This window comes from Bipolaris oryzae (genome assembly GCF_000523455.1).
Source record: "Bipolaris oryzae ATCC 44560 unplaced genomic scaffold scaffold_26, whole genome shotgun sequence".
Classification (NCBI taxonomy): Eukaryota; Fungi; Ascomycota; class Dothideomycetes; order Pleosporales; family Pleosporaceae; genus Bipolaris; species Bipolaris oryzae.
This window is the reverse complement of record NW_006911302.1, coordinates 41,493-61,365: the sequence shown is the minus strand read 5'-3', so window position 1 is coordinate 61,365 and position 19,873 is coordinate 41,493. Positions and strand designations below refer to the sequence as shown.

Below are 19,873 nucleotides of genomic sequence, written 5' to 3'. Positions count from 1 at the left end.
GGATGACTTTTAATCTCCATAGTTTCATGCACGCATTCAGACTTCCATGTCCATAAACAACCACTTGTCACTAGTTAACTTCTCGCCCTGGCTGAAATCGTCAAGAGTTATCAGCCCAAATCCGATCCAGCCCAGATCCTTTGTCAGGTTATTGCGAGCTACTTGGTCACTGTGTCGGTCGATACAAAGGACGAGGCGGCTGCACGAGAAGTAATCAATTTCGCAGAGCTCGAGTAGGGCCATGAGCCTGTTTCATGTTAGTCCTGGTACAGGCGACACGAGAGCGTTGAAGAATGACTTACCCAGCCTTGAGGTCTGCACCAATCACAGCTTCATCAAAGAAGACAAACATGCTCCTCTCCTCTTCCCTTTCAACAACAAATCCACGGAACATAACTCCACCAACATAATCCCACATCTCAATGTAGTTTGTAATCGCACCCTTGTGCTCCTCAAACCGTACCATTTCAGATACATCAGAGTCAGTCGAGGAGTCAGAGTAGCGACGCACGTCGATGCCGTAGTCGTTTGTGATCGCGGTATTTGCAGGTGTATCGATATAAGACATACCCATCACTAGCGAGTCCTGATGATGCTGGCTCCCCTCACCTAGGAAAACAGATCGCAGTGTCTCGCAGAAAAGTCTCTCACACTCTTCCGTGATGGTATATGCTGCCCCCCCTCTGCGCGCCTTACCGTTCTTAGCGGTAGTTGCGTGTCTGGCGGCGAGGGGGGGACTTGATGGAGGTGATGGTATTCCCTGGTTGACACTTAGTATTCGGTACATTACATACAGAACGGCGCATGAACAATGACATACCGAGCTGACCTCAGGAACACCACCCGGCCCCGGCAGACGGGGTAGTGGAGTAATGGAAGCCTTGAAGGCTGGCAGTGGACGCGTCTACGGCATAGCAGCTAGCGCGGACGTTGCTAGCGGACGAGTACGAGTGAATGCTACTACTACTACTCATACTACTACTGTTTCGTTTTGACATCGCCATTGCTACAATATTGCCACGGTGGATGCGTAAGAAGGTAAGAGTCTTAGGAACGGGAATGCGCGTATAGGATCGCTGGTTGAGAGATCGCGGAGGTGCTGGAGGCGTTGTTTGGTGTAGCAGAGAGCTGAGTGCTGATGTATATGGTAAGAAGAGGCAAAGACGGAAGACGGAAGATGAAAGAGGAGTTGGGCTCTAGCGGAGTGGGGTCTCTTGGCTCGTGCGTGAGGGTGGCCATGTGACTGGCCAGAATTGAGCACTAGAAACTTCGCCAATCTTGGCCCAAACCTCGGCCAACAGATTGAGCACTTCGGACGAAGAACTTGGTTCTGCACTTTGAAGAGCACCGTAACTTGGAGATCCTGTGAAAACAGGACAGTAGATTTCAAACCACCCTCTAGCCCGTGATTATCACATTAAATGGGAACATGTGGATTCCGGTGGGACCTGAATTTGAATATCATGTATTATTACGCACTCGTGCTAGCGCCCACATGAAACACTATTAACTTTTGGAAATAGCTTCCTCAGCGAATTTCTACTCTTTTGGCAACATCGCCTCGCTATATCTCATACAGATGACCCATGAAAAGAAACATTGGCGAAGAGGACTGAGAGATCCTTCCTCCTTGCACAAATCTATCGAAGCAGCCCGGACTATGCAAGTCGGATATCTCAGACGACGCGCTATGCATACGGAAATCAGACATAATAGGAAATAGGAAAGATACGCCAACAGACGCAGGCTGGCGGAGTCCTGCATACGAGTGGAGCCGGATCCTGCAATTTGACAGGAGCCAAGTGGACCCTGTTGCGCATAGGCGGACAGATAAAGGAAGTCGATGATTTAGCTGACAGAGATACACTTGATGTCGAAGATCAAGTCAGAGTTGGGTGGGATGTCCGGAGGAGCACCCTTCTTTCCGTATGCCATCGCAGCAGGGATAGTGAGGCGACGCTCGCTGCCGGGGGTCATACCAGCGACACCAACGTCCCAGCCCTTGATGACTTGACCGACGCCGAGCTTGAAGGAGAAAGGCTTGCCCTTCTTGTTCGCTATACGAGTGTTAGGGTATGTTCGGTATAACAGACTTTGGTAAGCACTTACAGTCAAAGACCTTGCCGTTCTTCAGCTTGCCAATGTAGCGCATCTCGACACGATCACCCTTCTTGGCGGCCTTGCCCTTGCCCTCCTTCTTGTCATCAACAATGACGCCGCTGACATTGCGAGGTCCCTTGGAAGCCTCCTTCTTTGCCTCTGGCTTGGGTGCGTCAACCTTTGGGGAGCCAGTGGGGCCCTGCTCGAGGTTCTTAGCGAACTGAACCTTCTTCTTGTCGCTGCTGGGGGTATCGTTCTTCTCAACCTTTTCAGCCTTCTTCTCTGGCTCAGCAGCGCTAGCGACAGCTTGGCCGTCGTTCTTCTTCAACTTCTTGGCCTGCTTCTTGCTGAGCTTAGCGTCGCCGTTAGTCTTACTGATCATATCATCAAGGCTGGCATCCTCCTCAGCAGCACGCTTCTTGCTCTTCTTGCTAGCTTCGACGAGCTTGGGAACCTCTTCCTCATCACTGTCGACCTCGGTAATTCTGGGGTCGCTCATGCCATCGAGCTCGTCGTCCTCTGATTCGTCCATGCCATCGAGCTCATCCTCGTCAGGAGACAGATCGTAGCCGAGCTCGTCAAGACCATCATCTTCCTCATCCTCGCTATCCTCGTCTTCAGGGAACGCAACATAGTTACCGGTGACGTAGACATCGTGCGTGCCGGTGACACAGAGGTAGACCTCCTCGCCCTGGCGGACGGTGATGTCGAGAGGCTGCTGGTAGTGCTACATGAAATTTAGTAGGGCCCTAGCAAACTCTGGAATGAGCAATCGTACCTTCTCAGGGTCAAGTGTGCAGAGAACAAGTTCTTCAGGCTCATCCTCATCGTCGTCGTCTTCATCATCTTCGTCATCATCGTCGCTCAGATCATCATTGGTAACCTTAGCCTTGCCCTTGGCCTTACCCTTAGCGCCGTTGGTCAAGCTGTCAATGTCCATATCATCAGCCTCAAGCTCCTCTTGCAGCTTCTTGGTAAGAGCAGCTTGCTTGGCCTTCTTTGACTTGGCTGGATCGCTAGGACCGCCATTCTTCTCATCCTCGCTGTCGTCATCGGAAAGGTCCGAGTCAGCCTCGGGAAGCGCACCAGCTGCACGCAGACGGGCAGCGATTGCCTCAATGTCACCCTCTTCATAGTCCTCATCATCATCATCTTCCATGTCAAAGTCATCAGGGATACGGATGAGCTTCAAGGTTGCGCGAGCATGCTTTTGGTCCTCGTCAAACTGTGGCTCAGCATCTGGGTCGATGGCAGCCATCGTAATTCTGAACTAGGCTCAGTTAGCGAAAAGTTGCGAATGCGACGGCTTCGCGCAAAGACGAGCAGAATTGACGCAGCGCAAATGCGCTGACTATGCAATGCGCATAGCACATAGAGTATACTTACAGTGGTAGACTGGTCGACAGCAGCCAGAATGGGAATGCCTCCAGCCGGAATGCGACGTCCGTAGACGCCAACAGGAATAGCAGACGCCATCTTGAAGATTGTCGTGGATGTATGTGGGAGAGAGCTGGCTAAAGTATCAAAGTTTATCCAGTCGAAGAAGCGCTCTTTGCTCAGAGATTTACACAGCTCGAGGACAGCTGGTAGAGCAGGATGATAGCGAAAAAAACGAGGAACTCGAGAACGGCGGGCTCGAGAGGTAGAAAAAGTTCGCCAAGCCCTGCAGCTTTCTGTTAGCGTCCTTTCACCGCCGGCAGAACGCTCCACTTCGCCCCACTAGCGCGACTGGATCGCGGTCAAACGCGCCACTCTACGCGCATTCGCCTTTAACCAGCCCACCAGCACCAACCTCGACACCGACATCGACATGCAGCAGTCCAGTTGGTCTCGTGACATTTCATCATGACCCCAGCCCCCATGAACGCCCTAGACCCACCAAAACATCTATCACCATGAGCTCCCGTCTAGACAAGAATGCAGAGTCTGTTTGCAAGCGCATTGCCAGCCACCGCTTTGACGGCGAAGATGGTGAAGAGTACGGAGGCTCGGCGTTTGGTGGATTTACCGACTACTTTAGGCGGAAGAAGATCAAACTACAGAACCTGGATGCCGATATTCGATCTCAGGCAGGCGATAAACCGCAGATCTTCAAGGGAATCGTCGCACACGTAAACGGCTATACTCAACCATCGCTTAATGATCTACACACACTCATAGTCCAGCATGGCGGAGGCTTCATGCAATATTTGGACGGAAAGACCACCGTAACGCACATTATAGCCAGCAGCCTCACACCGAAGAAGGCTGTCGAATTCAGAAGATATCGCATTGTAAAGCCAGCGTGGGTAGTGGACAGTATAAGAGCGGGCAAATTGCTACCATGGAATGAGTACCGCGTAGTGGATGAGGGCGAAAAACAAAACGTATTGGCATTCGATGGGGGCAACATTACCACACATTCAAACATTAAGAAGAGGGGGTATCGAGACCAGACAGACACCAGCTGGTACACGAGCCAGCTGCAAGTTAGCCAATCCGGGCCATCCAGTACACCGACGCCCTCCAGTCCTAGGCGCCCTCGCTTCTCAAAATCAAAGCAACGACACCCGACGCCTGACGATGACATAGAAGATCTTCCGCCTTCCTGGCAACCCCAAAGTCTACTTAACCCGCCCGCTCCAGGTCAATCGAGTAAAGCTGCAAAGCTAATTACGCCACCCAAAACGAGCCCTCCGCTACTACCTGTTGACCCTAAAGACATACAGAGTGATGTGCACAACAGCCTCTATGCAGAACCCAGCCCTCCCAGGGCTCCGCACTTGCCGCCCAATGATCAAGTCGAGGAAAAGGCGAAAGGGGTCGCATCTGAACTTGATCCTCCGGCTCCTAAAAACAGGCCACTTACTGCTGAAGAACACAATGCAATCCTTCTCCGTGATCCAAAGATTCGGCGGTCCACTGTTGTGGATCCAAATTTCCTTGAGCAGTATTACAGGGAGTCACGCTTACACCATTTGTCTACTTGGAAGGCTGATCTCAAGTCGGAACTACAGGCGCTTGCGAATGAAAGCACATCCTCCCAAAGAGCTAAGCAGAAGCGTGTGTCTGGTGTTCGGCGATACATCTTACACGTTGATTTCGACAGTTTCTTCGCTGCTGTCAGTTTAAAGAAACACCCGGAATTTAAAGACAAGCCAGCCGTCGTTGCCCACGGACAAGGTAGTGGTTCAGAAATCGCAAGTTGCAACTATCCTGCTCGCACCTTTGGTATCAAAAACGGAATGTGGATGAAGCGCGCACAAGAGCTCTGTCCACACCTCAAGATCTTACCTTACGATTTTCCGGCTTATGAAGAGACAAGTCGTTCATTCTATGACACTATACTTGCCACTGGTGGCATCGTCCAAAGTGTCAGTATTGACGAAGCCCTCATTGACGTCTCAAATCTGTGCATAGCCGTTGGTGGCAGCGATGGCAAAAGTCACTCGGAAAACAGCATTTACCGTGAGCAGGCGAAGGCCGACGAAATCGCACTAAATTTGCGAGATGAAGTAAGGTCCAGGACAGGATGTAATGTTTCGGTCGGCATCGGCAACAACATTCTACTCGCCAAGCTGGCTTTACGCAAAGCGAAACCTGCTGGCCAACATCAGATCAAACCTGAGGAGGTGCTAGACTTCGTTGGTCATCTCCAAGTGCAGGACCTACCCGGTGTTGCCGGGTCAATTGGCGGTAAACTTGAGGCTACTGGGGTCAAACTTGTCAAAGATGTTCGAAAGCTTAACAAGGAAAGACTCATTCAAATACTTGGACCCAAAACCGGTGAGAAGCTGTACGAATACTCCAGGGGTATCGACCGTCAAGAAGTCGGTGAACAAGTTATTCGCAAATCTGTGTCTGCGGAGGTGAACTGGGGTGTTCGATTTGAAAATCAGGAGCAAGCCGATGAGTTCATTGCCAGCCTGTGTGGGGAGCTCCAGAAGCGACTCCAAAAAGAGAGGGTAAAAGGCAAACAATTCACCATGAAGGTTATGCGACGCTCACCAGATGCGCCTCTTGATCCGCCAAAGCATCTTGGACATGGCAAGTGTGACACACACAGCAAGAGTCTTCTGCTTGGCATCGCAACCAATGCAAAGGAGGTTCTGACGAAGGAGGCTTTGGCTATGCTACGAGGCTTCGGATTTACTCCCGGAGAGTTTCGCGGCATCGGAATACAAATGACAAAACTTGAACTCATGAAATCGGCTACGGATGGAAGCGTTGAGGGCTCACAACCAAAGTTACAATTCAAAGTCGGGAATGCCAAGCCAGCGCGAGCAGCGCAGGCACTACAGGTGGTTGAGGATGATCCGATTCAAGATGACCCAGAGACTCCACGAAAATCCAAGATATCATCAGGAGATGAGCATGTTGCATTTGGCGCCGAGCAGCTTAATGCCTCGACGCCTTCTCGACGCCCACTCAATACACTCGGTACGCAGTTCATCATGCCTTCGCAAGTCGATCCTAAGGTACTCGATGAGCTACCGGAGGATATACGAACCAAACTCTTGCGCCAAGCTCGAAAATCGTCCCCTACACCTGTCAACAATACATTAGCATACGACATGCCAAACACACCCTCGAAAGCCATACCCCTCGCTTTGACAGCGCTTCCCAACCAGTCCCAGCTTGACCCAGAGATTCTCGCTGCTTTACCTGCAGAAGTCCGTGCAGAGGTTCTTGCCCAATATGCCAGCAACGAAACACCCTTTTCTCCTTCACGAAGGCCAAGAGGACCAGATCAAACTATTTTACCTCAGTCACCTCGCAAAAATAGGATCATCGGGATTCCAGCGAACAAGCCTATGGTGCCAGCAAAACGAGGGAGAGGTCGCCCACCCAGATCAGCCATGCTGGCTGCAGCTGCACAGGCAAAAGCCATTGACAAAACTGGCAAGATGCTCACCCAAGCCAATTTTATATCTCTCAAGAATCCAGCCCGAGAAAGCCCAAACAGAGAGAGTTCAGCTGGTTTAAGCGATAACGCCTTTGAAGCACCGACCACCAAACACGACAAACAAGACGACCTTGATCCTGATTTCCTTGCTGCGCTCCCCGAAGACATGCGCAAAGAAGTCATTGACCAGCACAACGCAGCAAAACTAAACGCATTCCGCTTCGTCATGTCCAAGAAAACCAAAGCATTACCAGCCTCCAAACAGCCCAGGCCAGCCCCGAAAATCAAGGTTCCACGTCCTCCAACAGCAACCTTCACCACACAGAAGCTCTCTGCGGAACCTGACCTCCGCAGCGCAATGAGACTCTGGATCAGCGAATTTGACGAGGAGGGACCATACGAGGAAGACGTTACAGCATTGATCAAGTATCTCAAGAAAGTCGTGCTAGAAGAGCGCGACATGAATAAAGCAGTCAGTCTCGTCAAATGGGTCAGTTACGTTATCAGTGATAAGATGGAGATGAAGGAGGCTTTTGCACGCGAGTCGTGGAAGATATGTCTTGCTACGATTAAAGATGGTGTGAGGAGGGTTTGTAAGGAGAAGGGGTTAGGGAAAGTGTGTTTTGATTAGTTATGTGATATGATTATTGTAATGAATTTATGCTTTGGAATAGTGTAGACAGAGGGTTCAATGGTAATGCTTCCGACGTGTGAATCCTTTTTATGCCCATTCGATAAGCATATGGCTATTTGCATTGATTTTGAGTGATGACCGTATTGTATGAATCTCAATTGATCTCTACGGAAGGAATTCCGAGAGGAGTCGGTCCGAGGGAGATTACTATGAGGTAACTTGTTAATAAGGAGTCGAAGGTACGAATAATGATAGTTAGTCTTGGTCTCGAAGCGTGGTCAAGTATCCAGGTTGTGCTCAAGGAAGTATGTTCGTTTTGGAAGATACCAAGTCAGTGATCTGTCAAGGCGGCGGGTTACCATTGCCGAAGTAAAATCGAATCCATATGCACATCTCTCTGGAAGGTGACACTTCCAGTATCCATTTCGTACCCCTCCGCAACCAAAAGGCATGCCGATATTCCAGTTTCCATATCTCACTGTTGCACCTGTTGCACAACCTACGATGCCTCGCTTCGCATAGCTATTATGATCCTTTCATCGACTTCCTCCTTGTTAGCGCTTGTAGCACACACAGCTGCACGAATTCTGGATATAACCATTGTAGTTTACACCAAGGTAATAGTCGTTTGGGCTGTCATGGATGCCTGCTTGATGACAAGCCATTTGGCAGTCGATATGCCCGCATATTTCCTTTGTGCATGGGCCGTTTGCGTAAGATGTTGCGCCACGACCGTTGTAATTGCAGCCATCGAACGAGGCCGTGAGAGCAGTGATGACATTGACGGAAGCGGCAAGGAGGAAGGCGGTTGTGAATTTCATGTTGGGCAGATTGAGGTTATGGTGGTATGAGGATGGGACCCGGGGTTTGTTTAGCGGAGGGACGAGAAGGTGAGGATTGGGTGTGGCTTGTATGGCTAGAGAGCAAAGTTTACTGATTAGAGCTTTATATAGTCTTGAGAGTAGGATAGGGGACTTGGCTGCGTTTACGTAAATATGCCTTCATGCCTTCACGCCCCTGACTATAGCTGTCTTGGCGCTCTAGTTCCTACATAAAAAAAGACAAAAGGCATATGCCCCACCCTGAGATAAACCCTATTTAAGATTTTAACTGCTCATCTCGTAGGAGGCTAACTGTGCCAAGTTGGAATCGGGCCATAGCACGAAGAAGCGTGTATTGTGGATACAATCATGAATGATGGCATCAACAAGCAACTAAAGCTTGAATTAATTATCAAACATCCACCAGGACTTAAAAGCTCACATACCTAGGTTTGTTAGTACACAATATGAAATCATCATTTATTAGTATGTCGTTATAAATAGTGCGTGTAGCGACGGAACTGCAGCGCCTCCCCGACAATATTGCCGGTTCAGTTTTTAGTGCTGACTCCTAACTTCGCCAGACATACACAGTCAATGTCTTCGCGCTTATACTTCCCGTATACCCGAAATTATTATCCCACAGCTACTCAGCAGTCGGCACTTTGAATCATACTCATACGCTCAAGGCAATGATGATTTACCCCCCCCCCCCTCTCTCCTAATAAAAGTTAAACATTCCCTCTATAAGACTAGAGTTAGTGTTTATTAACGCTATCTCTGCTTTACTAAGCAAAATCTTTGTTTTCATGTCCTATTCTATCTAGCGTTACAGTTTACTTTTCTCTCTCCCCCCCTCTTACTCTTCTTTCTGTCATCTTATTTCTATCCTTCATTCTTTGCTTTCTAGGATGAAATTCAAAAAAGATAATAAACAGGCAAGTGAGAGAAGAGAATTAGAGAATAAAAAAAGAATAAGAAAAATAAGAGAGTAAGGCGTAGTTTCTCTTTTTTAACCATAAAGTATTAAGACATAACGCTTGGTAAATCGCAAACTAAAGTTTGTGATGTATCATTTATAAAGACAAACAATCAGGTGACGGAATCTTTGGAACTAAAAATAAGATCAAGTGGGTGCATGGTATGTGAACGTACAAGATGGAACAATACTATCGTGACATCATTCATTGGGTATATTTATCGAAAATTAGCTAGTACCCCCGCGCTTGCATTCGTTTGAACACACCAACATTAACCTTATTCGTCATCTTGATCATCAATCATAACTCTCTTCCGCGTTCCCGCTTGCTAGCAATTACAGCGTATACCTGAATCCCTCAAGCCCCTCAATAATCTTACCACCACTAGCAGCTCTCTTATTTGCTCTCCAGAACTTGAAGTTCAGCAAGAGCGTGATAAAGATAATCATGCCTGCTGAGATCATGCAGGCAATGATACCAGGGACGTACTTGGGAGCGTCCTGGGTCCTGAAGACTGTGCCACCAATTATACCACCGACGCCCCCGGCACCAACGAGGGTAGCAGAACAGAGAGCGCGTTTCCATTGACCACGAATGTTGTTTGCTTGCCATGTGAGAATGCAGGGAATGTTGGCATTGGCTGCTGCGGTAGCGAGAAAGACCCCTGGGAGATGTTTAGCATGTGAGCGGAAGGCAGACCACGTGGCATAACTTACCAAAATACCTAACACCAGTATTAGAGCTAAAACCCATCATAGGGAGGCCGATAAGAGCAAGGACACCGTTGGCAATGATCCAGGGAGAGCGGATCTGGTACTTGTCGCCAGCCCACGCGAAGCCGATCATGACGAATCCAGCGAATACGTAAGGCGGGGCAATTAGACAGTTACTAGCAGCAGCGCTGAAACCCATTCCGTCTTTGAGGATGATGGGAAGGAAGTACGCAATAGCGTATGTAATCGTGGTCGTGAACATGAAGATTAGCGCGAAGCCCCAGACCTTGAGGTCCATGCCGCCGGCAAGGTACTTCTTGAGGTTGAATTCATCGGCGACGACATCGTGGCGGTCCTGCTCAATTCTTGCAACAATGAAGTCCACTTCTTCCTGTTCGAGGAACTTCTTTTGAGTCCTGCTCGGTTTCGCAGCCAACTCTGGGAAATCAACAATATAGTACCATCCGATCAGACCGATGACGACGGTGATGATTCCCTGCAGCATGAATATCCAGCGCCATCCAGACAAGCCTGGGCCGAATCCAACGGGAGTTTTGGGCGCTTTCTTTGTTGGGCCATAGTGCGGGCCGAGCCACTCCGCTGCTTGGTAGCCATGGCCGTTGAGCAGGGAGAAGACATAACCAAGGATGCCAGAGAAGGCTGAGGACAACATTCCAATGAGGAAAAAGAAGGTATTGCGCTTTTGGAGCTCGTACCGTTTGTACCAGCAAGAAAGAAGATACGCGGAGCCTGTTGATATTAGCACTTCATGTCTCTATTCTTTTCTAATGCTTGGGGAGAACTTTTCGACACATACCTGGGAAGAAACCTGATTCTAGCACACCTAATAGGAGCCGAAGTGGGATCAGAGCAGTCCACTCCTTGACGAAGCCGAAACCGATCATGACGGCTCCCCAAAGGACCACGATGGATGGCAAAAAAAGCTTTGGGCCGAACTTTCTCAGGACGACAGTAGCTGGAGGCTGCAGTGCAACATAGGTGATGAAAAACAGCAAGACAATGATGCTGTATCGCTCGCCTGTGAGCTTCAGGTCGACACCCATGCCTGCTACCATGGCGACACCAAGATTGGTACGGTCCATGAGGGAGACACAGTACATGCAACCGAGTGTAGGGATAAGCCGAAAGTCAACCTTGCGAATGATTTTCCTTTGTTGCTCAGGGGTAAATCGCTCGATAGCAGCATTGTTAGCTGACGTGTCGGACTCGACGCGTTCGATGGCGGCAACATCGCCCTTCTCGTCGGCAAAAGAGGACATGATGGTATGGGTTTGTACAACAAACTTCTGGCTATGCTACAGAAGTACTGGTGCTCAATTGCCCTGCCAAGTGCTTCAGGGGTCGACCAAGTCGATGAAAGAGGATTGAGGGTACAGCTACTGGAAAAGAGGGAGCTGGTAACGAGAACAAATATCCTCAGCTGACTGTGGGATAGGAGCCTTCATATACTCAGGGGCTTCCCCAGATTGTGGAGCTCCATCTTCCCCAGATTCCTCCGCCATCGGCTCCACTGTACCCCAGACACAACAGCACGGTCAGCTTGTATGTCCCTACCCGATATGTGGAATAGGTTCTCCTGGGCTATCGCTAACAAGTCCCATTGGCCTACGCCCGATGCGATTTTCAAGACTTATAGTTTCGGAGGTAGCTTACGGTAGCAGTTAGCAGGCCCACATAGCAAGAAGGACCGAACAGTTGGCAGGCCATGGATGCGCCACCCTGACACTGACAGCATGCCGGTAGCTACTCCGGGACACGATAGTAGCGCCTTGCGGAACCATTTTGGTGGTCACGCCCAGTCGTACCCCGCGTGGGAATATGGTGGACTACCATTAAATTGAGCAGGTTGCGACAAGCTGAGGTCTCGGCGGACGCATAGTGCGCAATCCGCCGTACGCTACAGGCACGCGGCGTTGGCCTAGACTCTTGGCTAAGGTTAGTACCCGCGTGTGTCTTGCCGATTCCCTTGGTCTTTGCGTATAGTCAGGGCATTATCCGCTGGTGTTGCAGTTGGGTACAGAGACAGGATATGATGGAGGTGCGGAAGCTTTCTGTATCCATGTACTACCCCTTGTGTGTAAGATGGGGTACAGTAATCGACACGGCAAGGTATGGTCATATCTGGCACGCAAATCACACCTGGAATGATTCTTTAGACGAGATTGTTCAGTACGAATATCAATGTTTATTGAAGAACGAATCATGAGGATGTTTGTGTTGCTATATGATGGAGCTTGAACTTGTATGTAGCGGAAATCTACCGCCCTCATGTGTTGCGTGTATAATTACCCCACCTGCAGTTAATCCACCGATGATTGCATTGTACATCATACCGAAGCAACGGCAACTTCAGCGGGAGTTGGAACGTTTTTCGCAAGCTTGGCTTGACATCATATCAATTTGTCCCACTCCCGACAATGTTTATCCTTCCTCTACTTTCTGCCAAAGCGGCTCCACTGTCGTTGTTTACAGCAATCATTCCATTTCTGCTACCCATAAGTCACATGTTAGCATCACCGGGCCCTGTATTTGAGTTGAATGTCGTTGAAAGTGCCGAGGCTCGGAGTCAGACGCTTATTCGTCAAGGCTTCGTGGCGTCTTGGAAGAATCAAAAAACTGCAAAGCATACATGCCTGTTTCGGACAAACTTCGCCAATTGAAGTATATATATCATACCAAGACTTTAGTGTGTTAGTATTTTCTGTGTCGCATCCAATACAGGTTGGCCCAAGAGGAAACGTGTTGTCAAAGGCGCGGTCGAAGGGAAGGTCTAGACGAACACAACCATTATGAAAGAGGCAAACACGACACACGCCAGGCATTCGAAAAATCACACGCTAGAGGCTGAAGAACGGCGATTGCCAGAACCAGGTTTGTCTCGTGGTAAAATGGCCGGGGTACCGCTGAATCGGGTTACATAGCGCTCTATACGATGGCTTGGATCTAGATGTCTTCCGATCAAAAAGATCTTGTCTCGATTAGTAGATAGCCACGTGGAAAGAAACGTCGGTAGAAGGCCCGCAGTCGATTCGTTGGCGCTCACAACCTAGTTGTATTGCTCAGCTCGAAAGCAAGAGTATGCCATACGCAAAATGTCAATTTTCTTTCGGGCAAAACAAAACTACTACTTGAAATCCTTTTCGCTCAGAGAGTCTTCCGTCTTCTGTATCCTTTCCCAGGTCTCACTCCACTTCTCCCACTCACCATCCGGCAGCTTTCCCTGAATCGGCAGCCGTCCGCCTTCCAAGGTTCCAAGACCGGTTACTCTCTTTACTGCCTCTTTGATGCCGACGACGCCATATTTACCAATGAACTCTTCCGTGGTGCTAACAGTGTATTGTAATTCCTTGATCTTCTTGAGATTTTCGTCTGTGATGGGTCGTGTCTCGGCAAGCTTCATTAAGGAGCATACAGTCTTGGGGTATATGGCAGCGAGCCCGTCAATGACACCAGCTGCGTCAAAAATGACAATGGGGCCCAGTTGTTGACCGAGACCGGAGTAGACACGGAACTTGCTGTGGTCGATTTTCGGGTCTAGCGAGACTTGGTTATGCCACGAGACGACGGCATGCGACATCTTGCAGCCGACAATGTTGGGATGTTGCGCAAGGACGCGGTAGGTATCGGGCGTTACCAAGACTCCGTTTGTCACACCGGGGTAGTTGTAGCTAGCATTTGTTAGTTCGTGTCCTCTCTCACTGTATTTTGTGACCTACATCAATATGGGTAGCGGGCTCTTGTCTGCAACAACAGTGAACCACTCCCTAATTCCCTCTTGACTTGCTGCCGCACCGAAATACCCTGGTGCAAGCACTAGGCCCCACTGTGCACCGGCTTTCTTGAAGTCCTCCAGCCACTCCAATGTCTCATCGACGCTGTTGATCAGTGTTCCGGCCATGATAGGGTAGTCCTTGAAGCCCGCGTCTTCGAGTCCTTTGCGCACCCCAGACACGACATCTATGCGTTCTTGTCGCGACATGTGGATTGCTTCACCGGTTGAGCCGAGCAGAACAAGCCCGCGCACTCCATTTTTGGCGAGAAACACTGAGTGATCGATCTGTGTCTGGACGTCTACAGCTGCTTGGAGGGTGCTAGATGCAGATTTGGGTTTGAAAAACGTCGGGACGGGGACGAAGACGCCGGTTGGTGGTGATAACGTCATAGTAACGGTTCGCGAGGGGAACTCTGCTTTGCTTTTTTTTTAAAAAAATTATCGACTTCTCTTGCAAAACAAACTGATATATGCTGATTGACTTTTGATGCTGTCAGAGGGTTTTCGCATTTTATTGCGTGCCGGGTGCATTAGCAGCTCGGGTTGCTTTACCCCAGTTCCCGAAGTTGCGTGCCCCGCGGTGGAGTAGATGACCCCGCGCTCGCTGCCGCTCGGGATAGTGCCGCGAAGAGTACCAGGTCGTAGAGGCGGTTTAATTGGACAGAAAGGCACTTCGGGTTTTGGACATGGCCGTACAGTTACTTACTTGCCGACGGCTGGCTCTTTTCAAATATCACATCTTCTTGGATATTTTCGCTCGAAACGTTCGCTAACCCAGCTTTGACCAAATATATTACAAAAGACTACGTACTACTTAAGGACTAGACAATGGGAAAGATTGCGACCATCGAGTACTTCAGAGTACCACCGCGATGGCTGTTTGTCAAAATCACCGATGTCGACGGGAACTTCGGCTGGGGTGAAGCTTCCCTTGAAGGTCACACGCAAGCAGTTGAAGGATGTTTGGATGCTTGGGCAGCGCGCTATGTCGGTTTTGAAGCAGAGTATGACGTTCAATGTATCCAATTTGAGACCAGCTAACAACATTTCAAGCGACATTGAGCACATCTGGCAGATGTCTTGGCGCACCAGCTTCTACCGCGGCGGCCCTGTCTTCATGAGTGCATTGGCAGGTATCGATATTGCCCTCTGGGATCTAAAAGCGCGGAAACTAAACGTACCAATCTACCAACTGCTGGGAGGTAAAGTCCGAGACCAGTTGAAAGTATATGCTTGGATCGGTGGAGATCGACCAAGTGATGTTAAAGAACAAGCGTAAGCGACAAATATACGAACAGTGTTTGCGACGAATTTGATTTCTAACAAAACACTTACAGTGTTAGCCGTAAAGCACAAGGATTTCACGCTGTAAAAATGAACGCCACCGAGGATATTGGTTGGCTCGATAGCCCCTCCAGCCTCGAGTCCGCCGTCGACCGTCTCAAAACAGTTAAAGAGTTGGGAATGGACGCTGGCATGGACTTCCACGGTCGCGTCCATAAGCCAATGGCTAAACAACTAGCCAAAGCTCTCGAACCGCATCAGCCCTTGTTTATCGAAGAGCCGCTACTATCAGAGCACATTGGCGGTATCACCTCTCTACACACTCAGACCTCCATTCCCATCGCGCTCGGCGAGCGTCTCCACTCACGCTGGGACGTGCGCCCCTTCCTTGAAGCAGGCTGCGTCGATATTCTGCAGCCTGACATTTCGCATATCGGCGGTATATCCGAGATGAAGCGAATAGCAGCCATGGCGGAAGCCTACGATGTAGCTATTGCTCCCCACTGTCCTCTTGGTCCGATCGCACTCGCAGCTTGTGTCCAAGTCAATTGCACAATCTCGAATTTTACTATCCAAGAAATGAGCCTTGGCATTCATTACAACGCTGGTAGCGAGGATCTTACGTCGTATACGAAGAATCCGGAGGTATGGGATGTGAAGGACGGTTTTATTCGCCTGATGGAAGGGCCAGGTTTGGGCATTGATGTCGACGAGGAGTGGGTGAGGAGAGAAAGTAAGGAGGCCAAGGCTTGGTTGGTTCCTGGATTCATTGGGCCTGGGGGTGAGATTAGAGAGTGGTAGGTGTCGTAGGGCTTGGTCACTTTCGCCATACCTTCACTTGAGGAAGATGGCTAAAAGTTCATTGTAACACTCAGATTCAAAGAGCAAATAAAATTATCATCCGCATTTTGACTTTGCTAGTTCGTCATTTGCTTCAGTCCACCTCGCCGACGTTCTATCATACATCTACATGACATGCGACATGATCATTTACATCGTTACTAAGGCGTAAGTAACCCTCCACAAATAATCATTCAGCGCTTCCAAATAGATCCACAATCCCCTCATTTGTTGCTCCCTGACTCGAAGCAATCCCTGAACGCCTGGCATAAAAAGGTGTCGGTGATTCCCCCAAAAGCCCAGAGGGATGCGTTATGGGCGGGGAAAGATGCTTCTGCCTGAGCCCACCCGGCAGGAAATTTGTCGGGGGAATGATCATATCCGGTCTCTCTAGGAAGCCTCCCAAAGCCGTGGAAGATGGGGTTTCATCAACCACAGCACTGCTTGCCTGTTCGTGTTCAGAACAATCAGACTTCTTCGTTCCTACTTGCCGTGACACTTGTACGCCATATGATCCTGAATGTGCAGCTACACTGTCGTCTAATGCCTCATCATTGTATATAGTACCTCTCCAAAGCAGTGCCTCCCATGGCCATACGAATCCATCGTCCTCCCATGGCCAAGTGTGTGTTTCGACATACTCGGACAGTGCGACAACAAGGGATATGATAGTTCCTACACCAAGGAAGCCAATCTGATTTCTTCATTAGCGCTTTGATTCCGTGAAGGGCCACAAGTAGACTAGAGAAAGTACTTACCACTGCTGAGCTGAGCTCCTCTGGTCGTGGGAACCACCCTGGCTGCTCAAACTCGGCAATAGCGAACACCAAGACGAGGAAAAGACATAGGCATGAATAGTATTTATTTGCAAGAGTTGTGGATATGACGCGGTATTCCGATCGGATAGGGGCTGGGAGGAAGAAATCGACGGTTGTTGTGGTGACGCGGCAAAGCAGTGTCGACGTTGCGACTGCTCCGGATTCTTTATCGCCGGCTTGTAGCACTGGATCTATACAATCTGGCATCGCACCAGTGGAAAATTCGTCCATCATTATCTTAGATAAAGCGGAGACGCTGTTGAAAACGTTAATATAGTGAGAAGTGAGTGGGTTAGTTAGTTGTGAGGTGCACCTTCCAGTGACGAAAACCAAAATCCGAAAGTAGCCGAAGGAAAAGTTCCACTGACCAGTGAATATGAGAGTGAATCGTCATTGAAGCTGCAGTTAGATACTTTGATTGTGAGTGCCTATCACTCAGCCTTTCTTAAACCTTGAACAGAGCGTTCGAGACCTTTCGTATATGCCCCTCGCTTGTTATCTTTAGCATGCACTTCTACCCTCGTCATATTAATCAACAAAGCATTGATATGATTCAACATTGCATTATCAATACTTCGGTGGTGAGAGCGCTAAGCAGAGCAAACAAGATGCTCGAGTTACACAACAGGGCTTAGTAATGGATAGTTAAGCGCCCTTGGTCTACGCCGCAATTCAAGCTCCTGGACGTTACCCCTCCTCTCTCTTTCACCCTACAAAGTATCTATTGAATAGTAAACTTATTGTACCTGAGCATAACCCTCGACATCAGCTTTCGTTTTTCATAAGACTAGCTGACACCAATCACTACTTCCTCCTGCGTTTTCCCTCTTATCCTTAGCCTCGTCCCCAGTACGCGCCACACAAGTCTAGCCAGAAAACCTGCACATCATTACTTTCCGCATACTTCCACGACATGAAATGGATTTCACACAGTATCAGCACTACGTTCCGCAGTTCATGCTGCGAAGATTTGCCCCCACTCAGCCGATAGGCCCATCTAACGTTTCGGCATCCTACCGAAAGAGTGAAAGACAACGTCGCAAGAACAATGCATCTGTCAAAGTCCCCCATTTGGACAGTAGTCCACCTATAATAACAGATAAACCTATACGGCGGACTTTCGGCCAGCAGGACATGTACAACGACGGCCTCAAGGACAGTGTAGAAACAAAATTAGGGGAAATTGAGAGAAAAGCGGCCCGAATCATAGCTCGAGTGGTAGATGCACAGGAAGCAGGCAAAGAGGGGATATCCCTCCTACGCTCCGAAAAAGACTTGTTGCGCAAGTTCCAGTTCGTTATGAGATACCGTTCTCCGATCTTCTTTCGTCGCTTCAACCATCAAACTGCCGAAGGTTACGATTCTGATGATCGAGATACGTTTCTGGAATATATGAGGGATAACCAGTTCTCACGGCCGCTCGATGTATGGGTCAACAATCTAGAAAAGATCATCGACACACCCATGGATCCCGCCGGTCATTGGGCGTGGGAACTTGCTGGAACAATTTACCCCCCTGATGCGCACTGGCTCGCCACCAACATTCGATCTATGTATATGGCTTTTGTTACGCCTTCGGACCCCCAGGAAGAATTCATTTTAACAGAAAATGCGTTCAGCATTCATGAAGGGCCTGTTAGTTACACTGTGGACAGGTTCACGGGCGAAGAAAAACAAACAGTCTACACTGAGTTTCACCTACTGACAGTCATCTCACCTCGACTCGCTATCGTTTTCCGTAGTAATGATATGCCAGAGCCGCTCGAAGACCTTTTTCCAGGGTTCCGTGAGCAGAAATTAGACATGCTGGCTGCGATTGCGTCGGTGCACACAGATCCAGAGCACGCAACATCCTTGCTCGAGGATCTCCCCATCGCAAAAGCTCGAAATTCTTACACTACTGTGAGAAATGGGCGGATCGAGCTGGCTGAAGGTGCTGATGGAGAGCCGAGAATGAACGACAAATTCGACTTTATTTTTTTTCGCCTCGAGAGTAATCATGCTCAGAAAATCAACATGGTGATGCTAGACCAAGCATACAAGATTGATCAGTTGGTTTTCAAGTCGAAGTCAGCACTTCGAAAGGCGCTGGAATTCTATCTGGAATATCCGTGTCTGACACGAGGACTTTATTCGATGAAAACGGTCAGCGACAAGCCTGATGACCCGAGGTTACGATTCTTAAAAAAGATGGAGCATGTAGCTCATACATTGGGATCTAGTGCGGTTGCCAAGTACCATGTGGATCCACTGCGGGAAGATGACGAAGCACTGTCCCTTCAGATTGCTGTTGCTCAAGTTTTGACTACCACAACAGGCACACCAGAGAAGGATCCTATTACCTTGGGAATGGAAATTCTTGTAAAGACACTAGAAAAGATGGGATTCACCATCATACAGATGTACGAGGTGGATCATATCCTACCAGTCGCTCTGCCGACGTATCCGGATTTTGTGTATCAATGCATCCAAGAAACCTGTAGAAAATACCCGGGTCAACGTACCAATCATCTTCTCAAAATTAATCATCGGTTATTGGTACTTTCATGGGAGGGCCTTGTGAGGGTAGCAATGGAAAAGACTGGGAAAGCAATGGATGGAATTGGTATGCCTATGCCACAACGATCAAGGCATTTTAGCGATATTATGTCTGCCAGAACTCCCCAGAAATCAGAGGGGCCTATGAGACCCGCACCAGGACCTCCAGTACAGGCTCCCGAGTCGCAGCAAGATCCTTCATCGGGATTTTCCAGACATGGCCTCAACAGAGCCTTTGAAGACATCGGAAGGCATATGGAGAGGGAGAAGACTCCATTGCCTGCACAAAGCCTGGTAGATCAATCACTTTCGCGTTCGACGGCTGATGTGGTTGAGAGTAAAGAAGAGAGGAGTCCAGCACAACCATCTGGAGAGATGGAAACTAAAGACGACGCTTCTCTTGACGATGCACCCACTGCTACACCAGCTGTGCTACCGAAAAATCAGGAATGGCAGGATACCCTATT

At 49.1% G+C, this 19,873-nt stretch overlaps 8 protein-coding genes across 8 annotated transcripts; 2 read left to right on the top strand and 6 right to left on the bottom strand.

Annotated features, from left to right (window-relative positions):
- Positions 1-36: 36 nt before the first annotated feature.
- On the bottom strand, positions 37-1,004 carry COCMIDRAFT_88031 (uncharacterized protein; the record flags this gene model as incomplete). Its single annotated transcript, XM_007687151.1, has 3 exons — positions 37-247; positions 303-770; positions 859-1,004. 3 exons carry the CDS (start codon positions 1,002-1,004, stop codon positions 37-39), a joined length of 825 nt encoding a protein of 274 aa, XP_007685341.1.
- An 844-nt stretch (positions 1,005-1,848) lies between these two features.
- COCMIDRAFT_2918 (uncharacterized protein) lies at positions 1,849-3,576 on the bottom strand (the record flags this gene model as incomplete). The annotated part of the gene is made up of 4 exons (XM_007687100.1): positions 1,849-2,057; positions 2,110-2,827; positions 2,879-3,370; positions 3,487-3,576. The coding sequence occupies 4 exons, from the start codon at positions 3,574-3,576 to the stop codon at positions 1,849-1,851; spliced, it is 1,509 nt and encodes a 502-aa protein (XP_007685290.1).
- Positions 3,577-8,173: 4,597 nt separating this feature from the next.
- On the bottom strand, positions 8,174-8,440 carry COCMIDRAFT_88055 (uncharacterized protein; the record flags this gene model as incomplete). The annotated part of the gene is made up of 1 exon (XM_007687150.1): positions 8,174-8,440. One exon carries the CDS (start codon positions 8,438-8,440, stop codon positions 8,174-8,176), a length of 267 nt encoding a protein of 88 aa, XP_007685340.1.
- Positions 8,441-9,755: 1,315 nt separating this feature from the next.
- COCMIDRAFT_88076 (uncharacterized protein) lies at positions 9,756-11,413 on the bottom strand (the record flags this gene model as incomplete). Its single annotated transcript, XM_007687149.1, has 3 exons — positions 9,756-10,084; positions 10,137-10,883; positions 10,951-11,413. 3 exons carry the CDS (start codon positions 11,411-11,413, stop codon positions 9,756-9,758), a joined length of 1,539 nt encoding a protein of 512 aa, XP_007685339.1.
- Positions 11,414-13,278: 1,865 nt separating this feature from the next.
- Positions 13,279-14,316, bottom strand: COCMIDRAFT_88207 (uncharacterized protein; the record flags this gene model as incomplete). Its single annotated transcript, XM_007687148.1, has 2 exons — positions 13,279-13,822; positions 13,871-14,316. 2 exons carry the CDS (start codon positions 14,314-14,316, stop codon positions 13,279-13,281), a joined length of 990 nt encoding a protein of 329 aa, XP_007685338.1.
- A 438-nt stretch (positions 14,317-14,754) lies between these two features.
- On the top strand, positions 14,755-16,011 carry COCMIDRAFT_24010 (uncharacterized protein; the record flags this gene model as incomplete). The annotated part of the gene is made up of 3 exons (XM_007687117.1): positions 14,755-14,930; positions 14,980-15,201; positions 15,264-16,011. The coding sequence occupies 3 exons, from the start codon at positions 14,755-14,757 to the stop codon at positions 16,009-16,011; spliced, it is 1,146 nt and encodes a 381-aa protein (XP_007685307.1).
- Positions 16,012-16,324: 313 nt separating this feature from the next.
- COCMIDRAFT_57578 (uncharacterized protein) lies at positions 16,325-16,988 on the bottom strand (the record flags this gene model as incomplete). Its single annotated transcript, XM_007687147.1, has 3 exons — positions 16,325-16,440; positions 16,492-16,744; positions 16,809-16,988. Coding segments are annotated over 3 exons (549 nt in total), but the record flags the coding sequence as incomplete, so codon positions are not given.
- Positions 16,989-17,786: 798 nt separating this feature from the next.
- Positions 17,787-19,115, top strand: COCMIDRAFT_49889 (uncharacterized protein; the record flags this gene model as incomplete). The annotated part of the gene is made up of 1 exon (XM_007687146.1): positions 17,787-19,115. A coding segment is annotated over one exon (1,329 nt), but the record flags the coding sequence as incomplete, so codon positions are not given.
- Between the last annotated feature and the right edge of the window lie 758 nt (positions 19,116-19,873).